This window comes from Carcharodon carcharias, chromosome 7 (genome assembly GCF_017639515.1).
Source record: "Carcharodon carcharias isolate sCarCar2 chromosome 7, sCarCar2.pri, whole genome shotgun sequence".
Lineage (NCBI taxonomy): Eukaryota > Metazoa > Chordata > Chondrichthyes > Lamniformes > Lamnidae > Carcharodon > Carcharodon carcharias.
In genome coordinates, this window is record NC_054473.1 from 74,952,060 (window position 1) to 74,974,680 (window position 22,621).

General features: G+C 43.1%; 2 protein-coding genes across 2 annotated transcripts in view; one reads left to right on the plus strand and one right to left on the minus strand.

Annotated features, from left to right (window-relative positions):
- The window catches only part of LOC121279944 (cullin-associated NEDD8-dissociated protein 1-like), a 57,399-nt gene extending 46,319 nt beyond the window's left edge, over window positions 1–11,080 (minus strand). Inside the window, exons 1-4 of the mRNA XM_041191533.1 lie at window positions 10,934–11,080; window positions 7,401–7,544; window positions 4,649–4,803; window positions 2,720–2,843 (exon numbers count right to left, since the gene is read on the minus strand). Of these exons, the coding sequence (XP_041047467.1) occupies window positions 2,720–2,843; window positions 4,649–4,803; window positions 7,401–7,544; window positions 10,934–11,001 (491 nt within the window). The 5' untranslated portion in view covers window positions 11,002–11,080. The remainder of the gene's footprint in view (window positions 1–2,719; window positions 2,844–4,648; window positions 4,804–7,400; window positions 7,545–10,933) is intronic.
- Window positions 11,081–14,348: 3,268 nt separating this feature from the next.
- sec13 (SEC13 homolog, nuclear pore and COPII coat complex component) overlaps window positions 14,349–22,621 on the plus strand; it is a 30,458-nt gene continuing 22,185 nt past the window's right edge. The window contains exons 1-2 of the mRNA XM_041192344.1: window positions 14,349–14,437; window positions 17,116–17,160. Coding sequence (XP_041048278.1) covers window positions 14,435–14,437; window positions 17,116–17,160 — 48 coding nt within the window. The 5' untranslated portion in view covers window positions 14,349–14,434. The remainder of the gene's footprint in view (window positions 14,438–17,115; window positions 17,161–22,621) is intronic.

Below are 22,621 nucleotides of genomic sequence, written 5' to 3' on the forward strand. Positions count from 1 at the left end.
TCTTAGGGTAACCAGATATGGGTAACCTTGCCAGAGGCCCACTTCCTGAGAATAAATAACAGCTGCCCTGTAGGTATCACCACTGCTCTCCAATCAATGCCATCTTCCTCAGCACCAGATGACATGGAAAACTTACATGTCTCCTGGGAGTGTGACCTGGGCCACCAACTCTCAGATAACATTGGATGGAGGCTCTAAGACTAACCCTCACGACCTCTAGCTGCAGCAGAATGAGAGGGAGTTACCTCAGAATTCTTCACTGTATGGTCCTTACCCTGCACAAACCTACAACAGCTCCACCTTTCCCTGGCTGAAATAAGGCCACAAGACCAAACTCCTATACACTGGTCCAGTCTCAACCTCCAAATTTTTCTTAGGATTTCATAGAGACATCGGTCCAACTTGAAGTCATGGATCCCCTGGACTCAGTCACAACCTCAGATAGTCCTCCTGCTACCAACAGGCCAAGAAATCTGAACAGATCTCAACAACACCCATCATGCCCCCTCAACAAACAACTAGAGTGTGGTTACAATGCCAGTGGGGTATTTGCTAGTTATTAGGATATCAGCCATGCTCACCTGCAAGCTCAAAGTGGTCCAATGCACCCCAGAATAGAACCTTTGTGGGATCTGCCCACTAGCTGTTCTTCCATTACAGTCGATACTTGTGCTTACAAGACCAGTCACTTCATGGACAATGCACAAGTGCACACTTAAAATCATAAGATCTAAGAAATAAGAGCAGCAGTAGGCCATTCAGCCCCTTGAGTCTGCTTTGCCATTCAATAGATCATAGCTGATCTGGCTGTGGCCTTAATAGAACTTCCTTGCCGGTCCCCCATAACCCTTGACTACCCTGTCATCTGTCTAACTCAGCCTGGAATATATTCAATGACCCAACCACAACTACTCTGGAAGAGAATTCCAAACATGAACAAGACTCTGAAAGAAGAAATTTCTCCTCATCTGAGTCTTAATTGGGAGACCCCTTATTTTTTAAAAAGTTGCACTCGTGCCCCCAGTCTAGATTCTCCCATGAGGAAGCACCCTCTCAGCATCTACGCTGTCAAACCCCCTCAGGATCTTACACAATTCAATCACCTCTCATTCTTCTAAACTCCAATGAGCATAGATCCAACCTGTTCAACCTTTCCTCAAAAGGCAACCCCCACATCCCATCAGCCCAGTGAACTTTCTCTGAACTACTTACAATGCAAGAATATCCTTCCTTAAATATGAGACTATGTGTCAGTGTCAGGGTTTTGCACCAATGTCAGAAATGCAGTATAAATAGTATATTAAGGTTTGTGCAACGCTCAGCACTGGATGAACAGACATTTCCTCCAATTAACCATTCAGAATACCAAAGCCACTTCGCTCCACAAATTCCATTTTCAACCCCCTCCTCGACCACAGAACCAGACTATTTGCAATCTTCGCATCCTATTTGACCAAGCTGAGGTTGACTCCATAACATCACCATCCCCAAGATTGCCTACTTCGCATTGCTTGTTTCCATACCTGCTTCATCCCAGATCCTGAGACCCTCGTCCACACCTCATTGTCTTGTTGATCTTCAGTGCCTTTGTTTTAAAATTCTCATCTTCACATTCAATTCCCTCCATGGTCTTGGCCCTCCCTAGCTCCATAACCTCCTTCAGCCCTACAATCCTCCAAGATCTTTGTTTCTCCAATTCTGGCCTCTTGAGCATCACCAACATCCTTCATCCTATCACTGGAGGGTGGTGCCTCCAACTGTATTGACCAAAACTCCAAAATTGCCTCCTTAAACCTCTCCACTTCACTCCCTTCCTTTCAGATGTTTCTTAGAACATATCACTTTGACCAAGCTTTTGATCACCTGTTTTGATGTCTCCCTCTTTGGCTGTCAATTCCTTTTGGCCAATTACACTTCTGTGAAGTACTTTGGGACATTTTACTGTGTTAAAGGTGCTATGCAAATAAAAGCTTTATTTTTTAATAAGTGGGCATTCCGGTAATGAGGAGTTTAACTGGTGGATTACTATGCCACACAGGTATGCAAATTGTAGCTCTGCAAGGTGCTTTGTGAACTGAGAATGCCTGATGTGTGTGTTGTGGTTGTGATTTTCTGATTGAGTTATTACCCTGTATACCATCCAACCTCTGTCCTTTTGCTGACCTTCTAATGCTATCAGGGTGAAAAAAATGGAAGATGTTAAGACACAGCTGACCAGTCCCCTTCCCTCACCTCAGCCATTAAGAACTTCAACAAAACCCTGGGTCACTTCAGCTACATCTGATGGTGTCAAAACCACAAGATAACAGGTCATGCAGGTTCCTATGCCATCTGATCCCAACACTTCTCACTGTTTCTTCCTTTTCATCATTCAGTGGATATTCAGCAATGCTGTTCCTGTCTCCCACCATCACAATGATTGTGGCTGCTGTCTTATAACGTGGAGCCCAATCTAATATGCACAATTATAGAATTTAGCTCTAGGATCTCTCATTCAAGATAACACCCTGTTTATACCATAAAATAATTTACTCCTAATAATACCATCCTTGTGAACCGCTACAGAACATTACTCAGAATAACAGTGTCAGTTTACCAGCCTGAAGCATATCACTCCACTTAACATCATGCCTATGTATCAGGATAGTACAGAGAGTAGTTTCATCTTCGCTCTCAATAACAATTGGAACAGTTTTGTCTAAGATACCCTGTAGTTTACCTGCTTAGCATATCGGACAGTATATCCAGGGCCTCCAGCTGGACAGACACATCCTCTTGTTTGGCAATAGCACTCGTCAGGCGTCCAGTGATCTTCTTGCAGACATTGGCGGACAGGGCTAAACCTAGAATAGCAGAAAATGTTTACTGACTGCAGGTATTTTCTCGGTTAATTACTTTGACAGCAATGACCAAGTTTAGTAAATCCTACATTTCCTTTCCCTGGCCAGCAGGCTCCAAGGCAGGAAAATGTGCTCATTCATCACAAGAATTTTGTGTTCAAAATTCCCATTTCTCATTGTCGCAATGAAGAAGCAACTAAGTAAAAATTATTAAGTTACCACAATTTTACGACGACAATCTGGTGACTCTGAAAGCTCCAGTGTTCCTTGGTAGTCTTGAATCTTTAGTTAGTCTCATTCAAACATTCTGAGGATCTGGCTAATGTCCCTAGACTGCTGCAGGGCCTCTGCCAGCACTATCCAGTGGCCCTTGGGCCTTGGCAAATGCTGTAGTAGCCTCAAAGATTTGAGGCCTCAGCCCATATCACTTGGCAAAAGCCTAAAGGGTAGTCCAGATTAATTTTACCATCCTTTACTAGAAAGCAAATCAGTTGCTGGTCCTGTCAGTCAAGTCCAGACGTGCAGTCCAACAGGACATACTACAGGGAACATGTTAATGAAAAAAGGTCGTACTAAAAGCAATTATATAAGGAGCTTTTGAATTAATCCACAGATAATGAATTTCACCTTAAACAATCACTGCCTCCACCACTAGTGCACCATAGCTGTAGTGTACAACACCTACAAAATATACTGCAGCAACTCACCAAGACTTCTTCCAAACCCACTCCCTCTACTGCCTAGAACAAGGACAACAGATGTGTGGGACCACCACCACCTAGCAAGTTCCCAAGTCATGCAACTTCTTCATTTAGAAATATATCACTATTCTCATATCGGCACTGGATCGAAAGCTTGAAACTACCTACCTAATAGCACCAGACCAGAGGCTGCAGCAGTTAATAAACATTGGCCTTGAATGAATAAACAAGTTTCCAGTGTAGTGAGCCATACAAAACCAGAAAGCCTCCAGGTTCCTTTCCCAGTCTATTCCAAGTAAGTCGATCTCTGATAAAAGGGAAGAAAATCATCCAGTGCTCCTGCTCTCGATGACTATCCAATGACAGATGGACCATTCCCTTATGATTGCTCATAGAAGAGCTTTGCTGGCAGTCTGGGACTGAGCTGACTAATTATTAAGTCGATATTTAAGTAACAATGAAAATTGGTGTGCCCCAAATGGCTCATCCAACTGAGACAGTGAGTGACTGAACCTTACAAAAGAGTGAAGACGCAGCTTTTATCCAGGGTTGGACCAAGTTAGCTGGCCTCAATCAGATGGGACCTGACAATTGCCTCACTGACCCTCAAGGGTGCAATGGTCAAAGAAAAACAATTCAATTAGTGTTGCACTCATGATTGCTTACCAGTAACCTGTTACTGGAAATACATGCGTGTGGATGTCAGGTGAAGAAGGGTCAGGCTAATGCCACTCATGACCAAACAGCATGCTAAAAAAAAAAGCCATTTGAGTTTGGTACTGATGATTTTGATTGCTGTGAAGCCAGAATCCAGAGAAACAACACTGCTATGATAGGAAGAAGGCAAACTGAAAAATAAGAAGACAAAACACTGAAAATCCCATCCTTAAAATACACAAGGAACAATTAGCTGCAGCTTGTTTGCATTAGACATATTCACATCACAAGTACGTCACACCTCAAACCATGGACAGTGATAATGTGCTTTGGTGCTGAAAGGTTTGCATATTTGGTAGCAAGTTGAAAATACACTATTGTATCAGAATTGGCAGGATGTAAGTGTAAAGGAGGGGACATCCAAAGATTACAAACGAAGGACAATCTTACCACTAGAAGCAGGAGGCAGCTCTGCAATGACAGTCTTCAGGCCAATGCTGGATATGTCCCGTAATTGCTCTTTATCAGACAGCATGTTCGTACATAATGTGTCCACAATCGTCTCCACCTGGTACTCTTTCACCTTGCTGACCAGTGGGCCCAAGCTGAGTGAGTGAACAAATGAAATACTGTGACCCTGGCATTTGACACCGTCACTATTCCCTTTTCTCTGCCTCTCCTCCCATTCCTCAACAATTTTGCATCCCTTCAGCAAGCTGCAGGAACACTCCTGCATCAACACCAAAAGGCCCATCAGGTAAAGTGAAGTGGTAGCTTGTATAAATGCTGAGATTAGACAAGCATGTAGCAAAGGCAATGGTTTTAATATACATTGGGATGAGCAGACTAGCATATGCCGTAAAGGTAGTGAATTTCCTGAGTGCAGCTGGGATAGATTTTCAAAACAATATGTCCAAGGAACAATTAGGGGAGAGGTCATGATCTATTTTGTAATGAGCAAAGAATCAGATATGGGTAATAGACGAATGATGCGTGAAGACTTATCTAACAGTGGTCATAGTATGATCAAGTTCAACGTAGTGTTTGAAAGGCAGAAACATGAAATAGCTACTGAGATTCTGTATTTAGGCAAGGCTGTCTTCAATGTGATGAGACCGACTGTCCACAGTAAACTAGGAAAATATGTTAATGGTAAAACATAGGAACATAGGAGGAGTAGGCCATTCAGCTCGGCCATTCAATATCATGGCTGATCACCCACTTCAATGCCTTTTTCCCACACTATCCCCATCTCCCTTTATGTCATTGGTATTTAGAAATCAGTCAATCTCTGCTTTAAACATACTCAATAACTGAACTTCCACAGCCCTCTGGGTAGAGAATTCCAAAGATTCACAACCCTGAGTGAAAAAAGCAACAGAAAATCAGTGGGACGTATTCAAAAAAAGGTGATACAAAACCAGTTTATACCCCAAAAGGGCTAGAGTCCCACTTGCCTAAATATTATGGATAAAGAGCTAAGAGACAACATAAAACTTTAAAAAAGGCATAGGAAAAATGCAAAAAAAAAGTACAGATTGTGCTGAATGGGAAAGATACAAAAAACAACAAAGGATCACAAAACAGATAGAGATAGAAAAAAGGAGTAGGAAAAGAAACTTACAAGAAATATCAAAATCAACAAAAAAAACTTTTACAAAGTTACATTAGGAAAAGAAGTGATCAGAAGCAATGCGGGTCACTTGAAAACTGATAATGGTGAAGTCATCAAGGAAATGGCAGACATGCTGAACAATTACTTTGCGTCAGTATTTACAGTAGAAGAGGTCAGCATGCCAGACATTCTAAGGAAACTATTTTTCTTTATTATTCACTCGTGGGATACAAGCATTGCTGGCAAGGGCAGCATTTGTTGTCTATTCCTAATTGCCTCAGAGTAGGTGGTGGTTAGCCGTCTTCTTGAACCCCCACAGTCCGTGTGGCGTAGGTGCACCTACAATGCTATTAAGGAGGGAGCTCCAGGATTCCAGCCAAGTGACAGTCAATGAATGATGCTATAGTTCCAAGTTAGGGTGGTGCATGATTTGGAGGGGAACTTGTGGGTGATGGCATTCCCACACATCTGCTGCCCTTGTCCTCGTCGATGGTGGAGATCGTGGCTTTGAAAGGTGCTGTCAAAGGAGCAAAGGATGGCAAGTTGCTGCGATTCATTGTGTATATCGTTCACACTGCTGTCACTATGCACTGGTGATGGAGGGAGTACGTGTTTAAGGTGGGGTAAGGGGTGCAGATCAAGCAGGAAAGCAGTGTAGAATAAAAGCTTAACCCTTGGAGTCCAGGTAATGAGGACAGATTACACAAATCAGGATTGTATTCCATGGAATTTGGAAGGTTGCAGGGTTATTTTCTCAAAACATTCCTGATATTAAGGGGAATAGAGAGTAACTGCTCCCTACCAGTGGAACTATTGCCTAAACGTTAGAGCCAGGTGTTTCAGGAGCGAAATTAGGAAACATTTCCACACACACACAAAGGGCGATAGAAGTTTGGAACTCTCTTTCATAAGCAGAAATTGATGTTAGTTCAATGATCAATTTTAAAACTGAAACTGATAGATCTTTGTTAGCCAAAGTTACCAAGGAATATGAAGCAAAGGTGGGTATGTGTGGAGGTGGGTCACAGATCAGCCATGTCTTAATTGAACGTTGGAACAGACCAGAGGGGCTAAATGGCCTACTCTTGTTCCAATGTTCTTATGAATACATTCAAGGTAGATTAACACATGAGCACACAAAAGACCCTGACTTTGGCCTGCACCAGTGTTAACTCTCAGGCAGAAATAGACAATGGCCTTCAATGGTAGGAATAAATCAGCACACAAATAGCTACTTGCTGCTCTCATGCATTACGCAAACAGATGGAGAGCCAGGTTGTCACTGGGGACACAATAGTGATGACTGTGATATAATGGATTCACTGTGTTGCCAAACAGGTGAACGTGTGGAAAACACTTACATTGTCACAATAACCTTGCATTAATTCTCTGCTATACAGTCAAGCACCAAATTGACAACTCCCATCAATACTAGGTAGGCTGGAGGCTCAAGGGACATGAGACAATGTACATCCAGAGCCACCAGTTGAGGAGAGGCTGGCAGAAAATTGGAACCAGGCTACATAATCAGAATGGCTGGCCTAAAACAATACACCGTGCCATACAGGTTCAGCAACTGTCACTTACCACTTCACAGCCAGGTTTTGCACCTCCCCATTTTTATCCTCCAGCAGCCTGAGCAACATCTTCACCACCTTCTTCTCACTGTCATCGTCCAACTTAATGGAGTCTTTCTGCAGCTCTACCATCAGGTCATTGGTGGCCATGAACCTAGACAACAATAGATATTCATACAGATCTTCAAAAAAAACAGCAAAATTGGCCTTAAATGTAGCAAAGGAGTGGGACTAATTGGATAGCTCTTCCAAAGAGCCTCCACAGGCACAATAAGTTGGATGGCCTCCTTCTGTGCTGTACGGTTCTATCATCCCCACTCTTTCGGATTACAGAAAATATCACACTCGTATTCTTCATTTATACAGCCCAAAGTTACCAAATCAAGCATATTTACAAGCCTACTAGAACAAATATCTGAAGCAGATCCTTTAAGGTGCAAGATAATGCCTTTAAAATGCATATAAATCTTGAATGCATATTCCAAGAGCTTGCTGCTCTCTCAGCCTCTTGGAATAAAAAAGTCCTTCAGCATGGCTGTGCAGTAGGGAATGCGAAATACATTTCCAGAACATTCATGGATAAACAGCTTCCAGAAGTCTACTAAGTACAATGCCCCCACAGAAAGAGTGAGATTTTTATCCCGCTTAATTCCTTTGAGAGAGAGAGGGAAATGTCGAAGTAGATGAGATACATCACACAGAGCCCAAGACCCATGGTTTTAACACTGAACAGCTTTACAATTTTACTACACAACGACAATCTAAAATCATAACCTGCTTGTTACCAAACTATCACCTATTCAAACAAAGACCCACAGGTTTAGGTGGCTGTAGGGTCCGGTGGGATCAAAAGCAAGGACAGTTATTATAGCCATCTCCATTTATCAGGTCATCTTGTTCTGGTCTTCACACAGTCCTGTCGATGACCAACCGAGGGGAGGAGGGAGGTGGTGGTGGTGGGGGGGTGGGGGGGAACGGAATTGCCATTGTAACGGGCAGGAATTTTGATTTTGTGGTGGGTTTATTGATCAGCGTGCAGGTATCGTAATTTAATTCCATGTCAAAGTACAAGCAGCCAACACAATGAACTGGCTCAGTGTATTCAGCAGGACATAAGAGGGAGTCTAGCTGGGAGACTCATGATAAACAGTGATGCAGGAAACCCTGCGTCCGCAGTCAAGAACTTACTCGTAACAACACTTGGCTCTTTGATTTAGAGACCAGGTCAAGAGAGAGTCGCCTAACGTGCACTGCTGTCTCACGTTTACATTCATACAGTCTCAGTAAAGAGCAGCTGTAAGTTTAATTCCGACATTTGTGTATTTGCACAACTGGCTGCAACAGTTGGTAAATCACTTATTTCTTTAAAAATTCATTCTTCGATGTAAGCGTCACTGGCAAGGCCAGAAATTTACTACCCATTTCTAATTGCCCCAAACTCTGATTTGATATGCCTTGAGTGGCTTGCTGGGCCATTTCATAGGGCAGTTAAGCGTGAAGCAGCTTGATGTGGTGCTGAAGTCATATGTAGGTCAAGATCGCAGGTTTAATTCCCTAAAGAACATTAATAAACCAGTTGGGTTTCTTTTAAAAAAAATCTAAAAGCTTCATGGTCATTTTACTTATACTGTACCAACTTTTTATTTCCAAATTTTATAAACTGGTTTATTAGTCTAGCATTCTGGATTACCAGTCCAGTAACATGACCACTACACTACTGCATGCATCAGGTGAGATGTTAGATCATTTGTACTGCCCTCTCAGGTGGATATAAAAGATCTGAAAGTACTACTGGAAGAGGACCCAATCAGGCTCAAGCTGCTTGGTTTAAATTTCAAATAATGCTTGGCAATTAATTGTCAGTCATCATCACTGGTGCATTCTCCATGGCAACACCTCTACCAACCAGAGTCCACTTGCCAACCAATCAGCACTCTCTTCACGTACAGGATAAATTGTTGCTTTTCCCTCAAATTGGTACTCTTGCAAAGAGTCCTGACAAGTGCAAGGCAAAAAATTTCGACATCTCTTTTTTCAGCAATACTCAAGGGAGCTCTCTCTCATTGTCCTGGTCAACATTCTTCCCTCAACCCACATCGATGCTGTTTGAAGGATTGCTCAGTGAGAAAAATGTGTCAGTTCAACCTACGCAATCACCTCAGTATCCTCAGCAATTGACTGCTCAGGAAGCGCTTTGAGGCTTTGTTAGAGAGAGATGTTAAGGCTTCATCTTCATGGTTCAGTTGGTAGCACTCTCATCTGAACAAAATGTTCATGGGTTCCCATCCTATTCCTGTGACTTGAACACATAATCAAGACTGAGGGCGTGCTGCAACATCATAGGCAATGTCTATCAGGTGAGATGTTAAACCAAAGCCCTGCCTGCTCTCACAACTAGACACAAACGATCCCCTAGCACTATTTCAAAGAAGAGCAGGAAAGTTCTTCCACCACCCTGTCCAATATTTATCCCTCAATCATCACAAACAAATGATCTGATTATTATTTCACTGCTGTTTGTGGGGGCTTGCTGTGTGCAAATTGGCTATTGCATTTCCTACATTACTGCCAATGAAATGCTAGTAAAGTGTTTTGGGATGTACTGTGGCCATGGGAGGCAATAAATAAAGGCAAGTTCTTTCTTTCTTCACATAAATAAAAGTTCCCTGTTTTAAAGTTCAATTTCAAGTAAAGTGAGAAACAATTAGTACAATATAAAAACTGCAGAAATTTTCAAGAAAACCCAGCAAAGCTCTTGAAAGGAATGGGAAAGGAGAAAATGATATGGTTTTTAATAATTCTATCCAGGAATCACAAGAGTTCAAAAACCTCTGCGCAGCTTTTTGGACACTTTTGGTTCTTTTTACCTACAGAAGCCTTAGTTCAGTTACATACAAAACAATGGTGCATGGCTCCTTTAAAGATGATCATAACCTGCAGATCCTGGGCCTATAATATTGAGCAATCATTTAAATAAATGACTTTCTGTTTCTGTTTCTCTTTCTCTGCACTATCACTTGACTGAGACACTTCAAACACAAAGATAGCACTAGATAATAGGTACAGCCATAAGCAGACTTCTGCACAGCATACATTTTAGGAAAAAGCTCATATATACTGCGACCCAGTGCGTGAAACACCCCACGTGAACCTAGTGTCAGAAGCAGGCAATAAGGGACAGTGAGTTAAATTGATTCAGAGTAGAGTGGCCTGGACTTATACAAACAGTCCTGTATATGACTGCAGGCTGCATCAACGAGCTGGCTATAAGCTTCGTGCTGTGCAAACAAAATAAATAGCTCAATTAATGTTTTCTGTGAAGTTGAGGAAGGTGCAATGCTGGAGTTAGACAAGAAACCAAGCAGCTACCCTCCCTGAGCACTGGCACTGAGAACAGAAGACGGTACCACTCACAAACTGTTAAGTCTCAAGTGTTCAGAAGAGGGAATTGAGTTTTAGGTGGGAACTGTGACATTTTTGTCCAGTAGTCAGGAACAGGACAATCCCTGTTTAAAGCTGAAGGCAGTGGCTCTGGCTGTTTACCTGAAGTCCTTATCACTGGATGTCATCTTCTCCAGCAGGTTGGAGATGTGATAGGATATGTTGGCCATGTTGTGGAGAGTGTAAGGCCTGACTCCGAGCCGCGGACACTGATCCTGCAGCCCCTCGCTGCTCTTCCATGAGAGAAGATGGCGCTCAGCTGACGTTATCCGGGGGTTAGAGGTTGCTGGGAAAGACCATCGCCGTCAGGAGAGCGGGGAGAGACTGTGCCGGCGGCCGGCGACCCGCAGTCCCCCCAGCGAGACCTAGTGGCACCTTCCGGGAGTTCACCTCACAGCAACACCCTTGAGGGAGAGATGTACAGGGAATGATCAGGGAGATCATATTAACCCAGCAGAGACAATGACTGAGGGAGAAATCCACTGGGCATGATCACAGAGATCATATTAACCCAGCAGAGACAATGACTGAGGGAGAAATCCACAGGGCATGATCACAGAGATCATATTAACCCAGCAGAGACAATGACTGAGGGAGAAATCCACTGGGCATGATCACAGAGATCATATTAACCCAGCAGAGACAATGACTGAGGGAGAAATCCACAGGGCATGATCACAGAGATCATATTAACCCAGCAGAGACAATGACTGAGGGAAAGATCCCACTGGGCAGGATCACAGAGATCATATTAACCCAGCAGAGATAATGACTGAGGGAAAGATCCCACTGGGCATGATCACTGAGAGATCATATTAACCCAGCAGAGACAATGACTGAGGGAGAGATCCACTGGGTGTTATCACTGAGAAATCATATTAATCCAGCCGAGACAATGACCGAGGGAATGATCTGTTGGGAATGGTCACTGAGAGATCACATTGACCCAGCAGAGGGATTGGCTGAGGGAAAGATCTACTGTAAACGATCATTAAGAGATCATTTTAGCCCATCAGAGACATAACAGAGTGAGAGATCTGCTACGACTGATAATTAATAGATAATTTTAACCCATCAAATACAATGACTGAGTGAGATCTATTGGGAATGATCACTGAATGATCATATTAATTCAGCAGAGTCAATGGCTGAAGGAGAGATGTACTGGAACTGATCACTGAGAGATAATAATGACCCAGCAGAGCCAATGACTGAGGGAGAAATTATAAGAAATAGGAGTAGCAGTAGACCGATTGGCCCATTTAGCCTGCTGTGCCATTCTATAAGATCTTGGCTGATCTGATTGAATTTAAATTGTACCAGTTGCCATGGTGATATTTGAACCCATGTCCCCAGAGCACTAGCCTCAGCGTCTGGATTACTAGCCCAGTGATGTTACTACTACACCACCACTTCCCCAAAGACATCCACTGGGAATGTTCACTGAGTGAGAGGTAATAGTAACACAGTATAGACATGGACAGAAGGAGAAATACCTACTAGGAATGATCACTGGGAGAGACAGTATCAACCTAAGAACATAAGAAGTAGGACCAGGAGTAAACCATATAGCCCATTGAGCCTGCTCCACCTTTCGATATGATCATGGCTGATCCTTGGCTTCAACTCCATTTTCCCACCTGCTCCCCATATCCCTTGATTGCCTGAGAGACCAAAAATCCATCTATTCCAGCCTTAAATATAGTCAATGATGGAGCTTCCAGAACCCTCTGGGGTAGAGAATTTCAAAAATTCACAACCCTTTGAGTGAAGAAATTTCTTCTCCTCTCAGTCCTAAATGGTCAGCTCCTTATCCTGAAAGTTGCCCTCTTATTCTAGATTCCCCAGCCAAGGGTAATAATCTCTCAGACCTGTCAAACCTCTTCGTAATCTTGAATGTTTCAATGCAATCATCTCTCATTCTACTAAACTCCAGAGAATATACACACAATTTACTCAGCCTTTTATCCTAGGACAACCCATGTCCCAGAGACCAATCCAGCGAACCTTTGCTGTTCCACCTCCAATGCAAGTATATCTTTCCTTAAAATTGGAGACCTAAACTAAACACAGTTTTTCAGGTGTGCTCTCTCCAAAACCCTGTACAATTGTAGCATGACTTCTTTAGTCTTGTGCTTCAATCCCCCTTGCAATAAAGGTCAACATGCAACTTTCCTACCTAATTGCTTGCTGTACCTGTGTGCTAACTTTCTGAGTACCTCTCACAAATATACCCAAGTCAGTCTTAACAACAACATTTACAAGTTTCACACCTTTATAAAATATGCTGCTTTTCTATTCAAGTGACCAAAGTGAATAACCTCACATCTCCCCACATTATACTCCATCTGCTACCTTGTTGCCCAGTCATTTAACCTGTCTATATCCCTTTGCAGCCTCTTTGTATCCTCCTCACTGCTTGCATTCACACCTAATTTTGCATCATTAGCAAACTTAGTTACATTACTCTCTACCTCTGCGTCTAAGTCATTTATATAGATTATAAATAGCTGAGGATCCAGCATTGATCCTGGCTGCACTCCACTAGTCATAGCCTGCCAACTTGAAAATGCCCCGTTTATGCCTATTCTCTGTTTTCTTTCCATTAACCAATCCTCTATCTGTGATAATATAAACACCCCAAACTCAAAGAACTCTTATCTTGTGTATTAACCTTTTGTGTGGCATCTTATCGGTTTTGGAAATCCAGATATACTACATCCACTGGTTCCTGTTTTTCTACTCCACCAGTTACATCCTCAAAAAATGCTGATATATTTGATAAATAGGATTTCCACTTCATAAGACCATGTTGGCTTGCTCTAATCATACTATGCTTTTCTAAGAGTATTGCTAAGACTTCCTTAATAATAGATTCCAGCACTTTCCCACTATTGATGTTCAGGGTGCTGTTGATATGCAAGGTGCTGCTGATGTTCAGGATGCTGTTGATGTTCAGGGTGTTGTTGATGCGCAGGGCGCTGCTGCTATTCAGGGTGCTGCTGGTATTCAAGGTGCTGTTGATGCTCAGAGTGCTGCTGGCATTCAGGGTGCTGCTGGTATTCAGGGTGCTGTTGGTGCTCAGGGTGCTGCTGGTATTCAGGGTGCTGTTGGTGCTCAAGGTGCTGCTGATATTCAGGGTGCTGTTGATGCGCAGGGTGCTGCTGGTATTCAGGGTGCTGTTGATGCTCAAGGTGCTGCTGATATTCAGGGTGCTGTTGATGCTCAAGGTGCTGCTGATATTCAGGGTGCTGTTGATGCTCAAGGTGCTGCTGATATTCAGGGTGCTGTTGATGCGCAGGGTGCTGCTGGTATTCAGGGTGCTGTTGATGCTCAGGGTGATGTTGGTATGCAGGGTGCTGTTGGTGCTGTTAATGCTCAGGGTTGCTGTTAATGCTCAGGATGCTGTTGGTGCTCAGGGTGCTCTTAATACTCAGGATGCTGTGACAGCTGCAGTCGCTGCATGCGGAACCTTCGTTTGTGCCCGTTGTAGGATGCCGGGTCGGTTTATAGTGCGGGGCAGTTTCGAGGTTGCCACGTCTGAGAGGAGCGGAAGCGGGTGTGGGACCGGGATCGGGATCGGAGCGGCAGTCAAGCGGAGCCATGGTGAGTGGTCTCGCTATACCCGAGCATCGGGCTGGGCGGGGTGCGGCCAGAGGGGTCCGGGCTCAGGCTATGTGGAGAAGCCCGAGTTGTAGCCATGGAGGAGAGGCTTGGGATCAGCCCGAGAGAGGGGTCTGGCTCGGCTTCGGCCGGCGTGGGATGGGATGGGACTGGGGGCAGGGGGCAGGGACAGTCCTAACCCTGTGGGCTGGGCAGGAATGTTTAGTGTTGATGTGTCAGAGGGAGCAGAGTCTCGGGCTGAGGGAAGGGGATTTAATCAGCCTGAGCTCCAGTCCCGGTTGTGTTCAATTCCTGGTTGGGAGTCTTTTTCGTCCTTAAGCCCCTGATACATCATCTCTCTCCTTGTATCCACTGGCACATCTTATTCACATTAACCCTTTAACCGCTTTCTGCCTTCCCCAGCTTCTCCCTCTCAGTCCTGCCCCTCTCTTTTCACTCCCCCATTCCTACATGTTTATCCATCCTATTGCAGAGAGATTTCTGATTTGAACTCTGTTACGGATCGACAATCACAAAGGATTGGCAACAGGAGCCTCCGGAGGAACACCTGAATGGCTCTGTGTTAATCCTTTGATTAATACAAGCCAGGGTGAAACCAGGCTCACCCTCTGAGGCAGTTTGGAGTGGTAATAACTCCCAATTGCTCTCCAATCACACCTCCACGCAGATGTGAAAGGCAGATGTCTGGCCCACCATGTTATTACTTTGGGAGAAGAAAAGGGAAAGAAATTGTATTCCATATTCCTGGGACATTCCAGTGTCTTACTGGCTATGGAAGCCCTGAGAGGTAGCAGTTCCAAAAGGTTGTGGATTCAAACCCAGTCCATGACTTGAGCACAGAATCTAGGCTGGCACTTCAGTGCAGTAGGAAAGTAGCACTGCGCTGTTGGAGATGCCATCTCTCAGAAGAGATGTCAAACCAGCACTCTACTACAAATTCAGGTGGGCACAGAAGAGAGGTGGAAGCAGCCTCATAGATTCCTAGAATGAGACAGCAGAAGAAGTTTTCCGGGCCATCTGCCAGTGTCAGAGTAACTTTCACAAGGGGATTGGATATATACATGAAAGGAAACATTTAAGGGCTATGGGGAAAGAATGAGGGAGTGGGGACTAATTGGATTTGCTGAATGGCCTGGCTAATTTTTAAGATTCTTTAAGTTGTATCACTTTGTATGGTTGGGGGGGGGGGGGGGGGGGGGGGGGAGAGAGGGGGCAGGTATCTTGAAGGAATCTTGATAAATCTTATTTAATGTTTTCTGCAGAATCAGGCGGGGGGTGGGGGTGCTTCAAGAATGTAACTTGGGAAACGGTTTAGACTCTAGTCTTTCACCAACTAGACTAGGTTCAAATCCTAACTCCAACTGAGGATGCAAGCTTCCTCTGAAGATTATAAGGGCTCCATGTGAAGCAAGTTATTGGGAACAGTTTGTGCAGGGACAACAGAAAATTCAGCACTAGTTTGCAGCCTTTTCAAAGAGGTCACAGGATCACTGGCGTGCAAACAATAGAAATAACAGTGGTGAGTAGGAAACGCTCTACTGAGGTTGTGGCTGGGTATTTAACTGGAAGGTTTTTAATTCATTCATGGGATGTGGGCTTCACTGGCTCGGCCAGCATTTATTGACCATTCCTAATTGCCCTTGAGAAGGTGATAGTGAGCTGCCTTCTGAACTGCTGTGGCCCATGTGGTGTTATGGAGCGAGTTCCAGGATTTTGACCCAGTGATAGTGAAGGAATGGTGATATATTTCCAAGTCAGATTGGTGAGTGACTTGCAGGGGAACTTTCAGGTGATGGTGTTCCCATTTGTCTGCTGCCCTTGTCCTTCTACATGGCAGTGGTTGTGGGTTTGGAAGGTGCTGTCTGAGGAGGCTTGGCGAGTTGCTGCTTGGCACCTTGTAGATGGTACACACTGCTGCCACTGTGCATCGGTGGTGGAGAGAGTGAATGTTTGTGATGGGTTGCCAATCAAGTGGGCTGCTTTGTCCTGGATGGTGTCAAGCTTCTTGAGTGTTAATGGAGCTGCACTCATCCAAGTGAGTGGAGAGTATGCCATCACGCTCCTGACGTGTGCCTTGTAGATGGTGAACAGGCTTTGGGGAGTCAGAAGGTGGGTTACTTGCTGCAGGATTTGTAGCCATAGTGTTTATATGGCTAGCTCAGTTCAGTTTCTGGTCAACGGTAACTCTCAGGATATTGATAGTGGGGAATTCAGCAATGGTAATGCCATTGAATGTTAAGAGGCGATGGTTAGATACTCTTATGTTGGAGACAGTCATTGTCTGACGCTTGTGTGGCACAAATGTTATTTGCCACCTATCAGCTCAAGCCTGGATATTGTCCAGGTCTTGCTGCATTTGGGCATGGACTACTTCAGTATCTGAGGAGTCGCGAATGGTGCTGAACATTGTGCAATCATCAGCGAACATCCCCACTTCTGACCTTATGGTGGAAGGAGGTGAAGATGAAGCAGCTGAAGATGGTTGGGCTTTGGATACTACTCAGAGGAACTCATTTAACTGGGACTGTATGGGTGTGCCTTATATAGCGGGAGTGCTGGGAGTGGGCTAAACATCCTTTGCCTTCTTTAGAAAATATCCCATTAAAAAATAATTGTTCAGGTCATTTCACTTAATCTGTGTTTTTAATATTTTTTCATAGGTTTCTGTAATTAATACAGTGGATACGTCCCATGAGGATATGATTGTAAGTAGATTGGCCATTATTATAGTGTGAACTTTCATAGGACTGCAATTTGCTTAATCGCTACTGTCAAAAACATTGAGATTGATTCACTTTGTAAGGAATCTAGTTCAATCTGAATACGGAGGTTTTTCTTAAGATATGTTTGTACATCTGTGTGAATGCTTGAATCTACATATGATGGATAAGGGAGTGGAGAACTCAATATTAGGAAATTCCCCAATGGTTCTGATTCTACACTGCAGATCAAAGTCCTTCAGCAGTAAAACTATTAATGAGTATGTGTATTTTAATATGCTCGTGGTTCCAGTACTATCTAGTACTTGATCTGGGATTATTTAAAGGGACTGTGCATAGGAAGCTTTTTCCTGTACCGGACACAGGAGTATTTAAAGGAACATTGTGGAGGGAGCTTTATTCTGTATCCAATCCATACTCTGCTTCATCTGAGGAATGCTTGATGCTAATATGGGTGGGAAAAGTGGAACGTTGTTCCTAATTTCACCAGGTATCATCACGTGGAAGAGTAGAAAAATCCCTGAATTGGGGGAAAACTCAAAAATGGAATAAAACATCATAAAAGAATCACAAATAATAAATAAATCTCTTTGAGTGAGTCATGAGACTGCAATCTAATCAAGTTTCAGATTGCTGTAAACTCCTTGAACTTTGCTTGTATAAGCTCATCTCTGCTTGTTAAATTGAAGAGGGTGCTGAGTGGTTCTCAGTTTTCTTCTCATGCAGTATAAATTGTTGTTCCCTTTGAGATTTGGGGGTATTCTTGACATCCTGTCCTGATAAATGCGAGATGGAAAGGCTCATCAGCATGTGTCTCTTTTTCAGCAATTCTCATGTTCTGCACTACCAAGCTCCTAATGAAGGTTGAGTTCAATTTTCCACATTGCACCCACTCACCATTTCAGGTATTTGAGTGACCAGAGCAGCATACCTCAAAGTGGCTATAAAGTTACAATTCCAAGGATTGAATGATTTTTTTCAGTTTAATACGTTTTGTTTGATAATTTGTAACCTGAAAATTAGTGAGAAGGAAGTCGACCAACCTTCGAAAGTTGATATCATTCACTAGAGAAAGTCCTTGAAGTTTGATGATGGAAATGGGTTAGGTGATAACTGAATCCCTGGAGAGGATTGGCTTGATGAATCTTACTTAGGTTAACATTATTATTGTAGCTTAAAAGAACAGATCATTGTGCAATTTGAACTTGCTGTGTTTATGTCCCTGCCACTAAAGCTGCAGTGCAAATGCTTGCCCTTTAGGTATATATAAACCATCTATTTCACAGGTAGTGCTTGTCTCTCCCTGCATCAACCAGTTATAAGCATAAGCATTCCTGGGGCTTGCCCAGGTTCCCTTTGCAGATTGTTACTGGCATCTGAAGATCGGGGAAATGGAGCATTTGGGGCTGAAAAAAAATGGTTTGTTCCTGTCACTTAAACCCAGTTATACTTAAGCCCACACGACAATTATTTCTAACAGTTGGCTGTCCATTGTACATCCCACAAACTGCAGTGCAGTTTGTCTCATTTCTGTGCATTACAGTACAAGCTCTCACTTTGCAAGAGGAACTTCTGTGTAATTAGTTTTAGTTTCACCAGCAAATTAGGAGGGGCATCAGGTAGCTGGAGCAGTACTCCTATGAGGGAAAAAGGGTGTAGATAAATTCAATAATTTTGGAAAGGGGAGAGAGGGAGACAAACAAACAAATATGATAGTGCTCTTTAATTTTTAAAGACTTAAAACAAAAATCTCCACAGCACTAATGCAAGTTGTATAATAGAGCAGATGCCAGTGTGCAAGATATATGCTGGAATGTACTTGAGATTTTTGCAATGGTTTATCCATAGAATACTGGACATGCAGGAGGGAGTTGCAGGCTCCGCTGTAATCAATGGCATAGGTGGCTGTATGATTTTAATACTTAATCGTCATCATGAGAATTTAAAAAACAAACTTGTCAATTACATCTAGAAAGAGACTCCCTGAGAATTTTAGGCTGAGGAAATGACCAAAGTGACATGAGTTGTGTATCACCTCCATCAGCCTTCCCTCACTACAACAACAGCAGCAAGTTGTATTTATACAGTGCCTATAACACACTAAAACTTTCCAAGCTGCTTCACAAGGACATTATAAAAGAAACTGAGCCACATAAAGGGATATTAGGATAGATGACTAAAAGCTCAGTTAAGAGGTAGGTTTTAAGGAGCCTCTCAGAGGTGGAAAGAGAATTGGAGAGGTTAAAAGGAGAGAATTCCAAAGTTTAGTACCTGAGCAGCTGAAGGCATGGCCATCAATGGTGGAGCAATTAAAATTGGGAATGCTCAAAGGTCAGAATTGGAGGAGCACAGATTATTTGGAGAGCCGTGGGGCTGGAGGAGGCCACAGAAGGATTTCAGGGTGAGAATTTTAAAATTCAGCTATTATTAAAAAATGGGGTTAACCCACTTTTTTGAGAGGCTGGGGGCAGGTGTGAAGATTGTTGCAATTAATTTGTACTCATTTACCATCTCATTCTATTGAAATGGTAGCTGTCAGGTGTCTACTTACATTGTTCCTTGAAGGAGAGGTCTGTCCTCTACCTAGTGATTCCTTGTAGCATGGTTATAAAGTTTGAGAGTTCAATGAATGGGGGGTTGTGTACACAAACTGTGATCCTTTCATTGTGCAGCCTGTTGAAACTCACCCAATATAGGCTGACTTAACCTGAGCAAGTATTATTTGTCTATGCCCAAAGGTCTTTCCTCTCCTTTCCTAAAAGCCCTGGCCACCTTTGCAGTACAATTCCAATGAGTGCTGACAGGATATTAGAGAGTGAGGAGCATTACATGTGCGTTTCCAGCATAGTGATCAGAAATGGAAATGTTTACACTTTTTTAAACCGCCCTGCCTATTCCAGAGGTGTTTAGACCTATTGCAACCCTTCCTCCTGTTTTTCCTGTTAAAGTCAAGTAACTGCATAAACCAAGGTTTGAACCTGTGACCTACCTAACTCAATACTACACTGGAGTTATATGCTGCTTTTCCATTCGTTCATGAAGTGAACATTACTTTGTGGTCATACTGGGATGACGCAAACCAGGCGTGATCTAAATGAACCAATGAAAATAGCCTCTCAGACACTGATCTGTATATCAGTGTACACTTCATCTGCAGGGAGGTCCTTCTCAGTTTCAATACTTTCATTTTCTTGATGTCGTATTTATATTCATTGCATAAGTAGCAGTTCATGCCAAGGCCTGCAGGTATAATACATACGCAAGCAGTACAGTCAACATCAATATCTATGTTCCAACCTGTGCTCTTTAGCCACAATTGTAGAAATACCACTCAGAAATTTGAGCACAGAAGGAGGCTATTTTATGTCCAGGAGTTTCATCATGTGATCTCCTGCCACAAACTGACCCATGCCCATGTTCTGCCATTGGTCAGCATGTGTCCTAATGGTGCACTGTCTACCCACATCAGTGGAACTTACGCTTCATCACCATTTGGATGATTCTTGACTGCGAACGGAATGGCCTATTCCCTATTGCTGATTTTTTAAATAACAAATGAATATGATCTAAGAAAATACTATAAAGTGCCCCTATGATGTCTCTTGCAGCTTGCTTACAGCATTGCCTAGGAGATTCATCTTCAGTTCCTACAAACTCCAGGACAATCCTGGAAGGTTGACAACCTTATTTGCAGCCTCATGCCTGTACCACTGCTAGCTCCACATCTGAATCCTCTGCCCTATTCCTGCTCTTTTCCTAAACTTTTAACATTTTTTCTGCATGTTTATCCAACTCCTTTGCTTATGTTGAATTACCTCAATAGCCACTTCTAATATATTCCTTATTCTAATAGCTTTTTGTATGGAAAGGAATCTTCCTTTCTGCTTCTACTATTAATCTAAAGTCATGATCCATTGTTAGCAATTCCCCAACCAGAGAGAGTTAGATGAACGTTTTCAAACCCGTTTGAACATTGCTGTAAGACCTCTTCTTGACCTCCTGTGCTCCAGTAAAAGACCCTTTGGTTTACAAGTCTGTTATCGGAACCAGTATCCTGTCATCCCTGGTATCCTATGATTGGTAATAAATGTAAAAGTTCGAAGCTAAAAATGCAGCTGATTGCGATTCTCACATGAAATCTATTTTGGGTCAAGGCTATAAAATGAACACCTTCAGTTTCCCCCTTGGTGCTGGGCAATGATGGCAAAATCATGCTTTTGTCCATCTTTTGTTGCTCTGTGGTTACTGTGATGTAGGAAATGAGGCACTATGTTGTGGGTTTTAAAATTTTGTTGCCTTACCCCTCCTTTCCTGGAGGATTGTAGTCTGTGCTGGGAAATGGTTCCACAGACACTAGCCACTATTTGGCACCTGACCTGACTGGTCCATAAAACCATAAGACGTAGGAGCAGAAGTGGGCCATTTGGCCCATCAAGTCTACTCTGCCATTCAATGAGATCATGGTTGATCTGATCCTCAACCCCACTTTCCTGCTTTTCCCCCATAACCCTTGATTCCCTTACTGATTAAAAATATGTCTATCTCAGCCTTGAATATACTTAACGACCCAGCCTCTACAACCCTCTGTATTCCATAGATTGTCTACCCTCCTGAGAGAAAAAATTAATCCTCATCTCTTTTAAATGGGCACCCCCTTACTTTGAGATTATGCCCTCTGGTCCTAGACTCTCCCACAAGGGGAAACAACCTCTCAGTGTCTACCATGTCAAGCCCCCTAAGAATCTTATATGTTTCAATAAGGCCACCTCTCATTCTTCCATACTCCAATGAGTACAGGCTCAACCTCTCCACAAAAGAAAATCCTTCCATACCCAGAATCAACCTAGAGAACCTTCTCTGGACTGCCTCCAAAGCCAGTATATCTTTCTTTAGATAAGGGGACAAAAATTGTTCACAGTATTCTAAGTGTGGTCTAACTAGTGCCTTGTATAGTTTTAGCAAGACTTCTCTTTTTATACTCCATTCCCTTTGAAATAAAGGCCAACATTCCATTTACCTTCCCTATTACCTGTTGAACTTGTATATTAGCTTTCTGGGATTCATGCACAAGGACTCTCAGATCCTTCTGTACTGCAGCCTTCTGCAGTTTTTCTCCATTTAAATAATATTCAGTTCCTCTATTCTTCTTGCCAAAGTGCATAACCTCACATTTTTCCACATGATATTCCATCTGCCAAGTTTTTACCCACTCACTTAACCTTTCATATCCCTCTAGACACCTTGTGTCATCCTCTCCACTTGCCTTCCCACCTATTTTCGTGTCATCTGCAAACTTGGCTATAGTACATTCACTTCCCTCATCTAAGTCATTAATATATGTATTATAAATAATTGAGGCCCCAGCACTGATCCCTGTGGCACTCCACCAGTTACAGGTTGCCATCCTGAAAATGCCCCCCTTACCCAACTGTCTGTCTCCTAATGT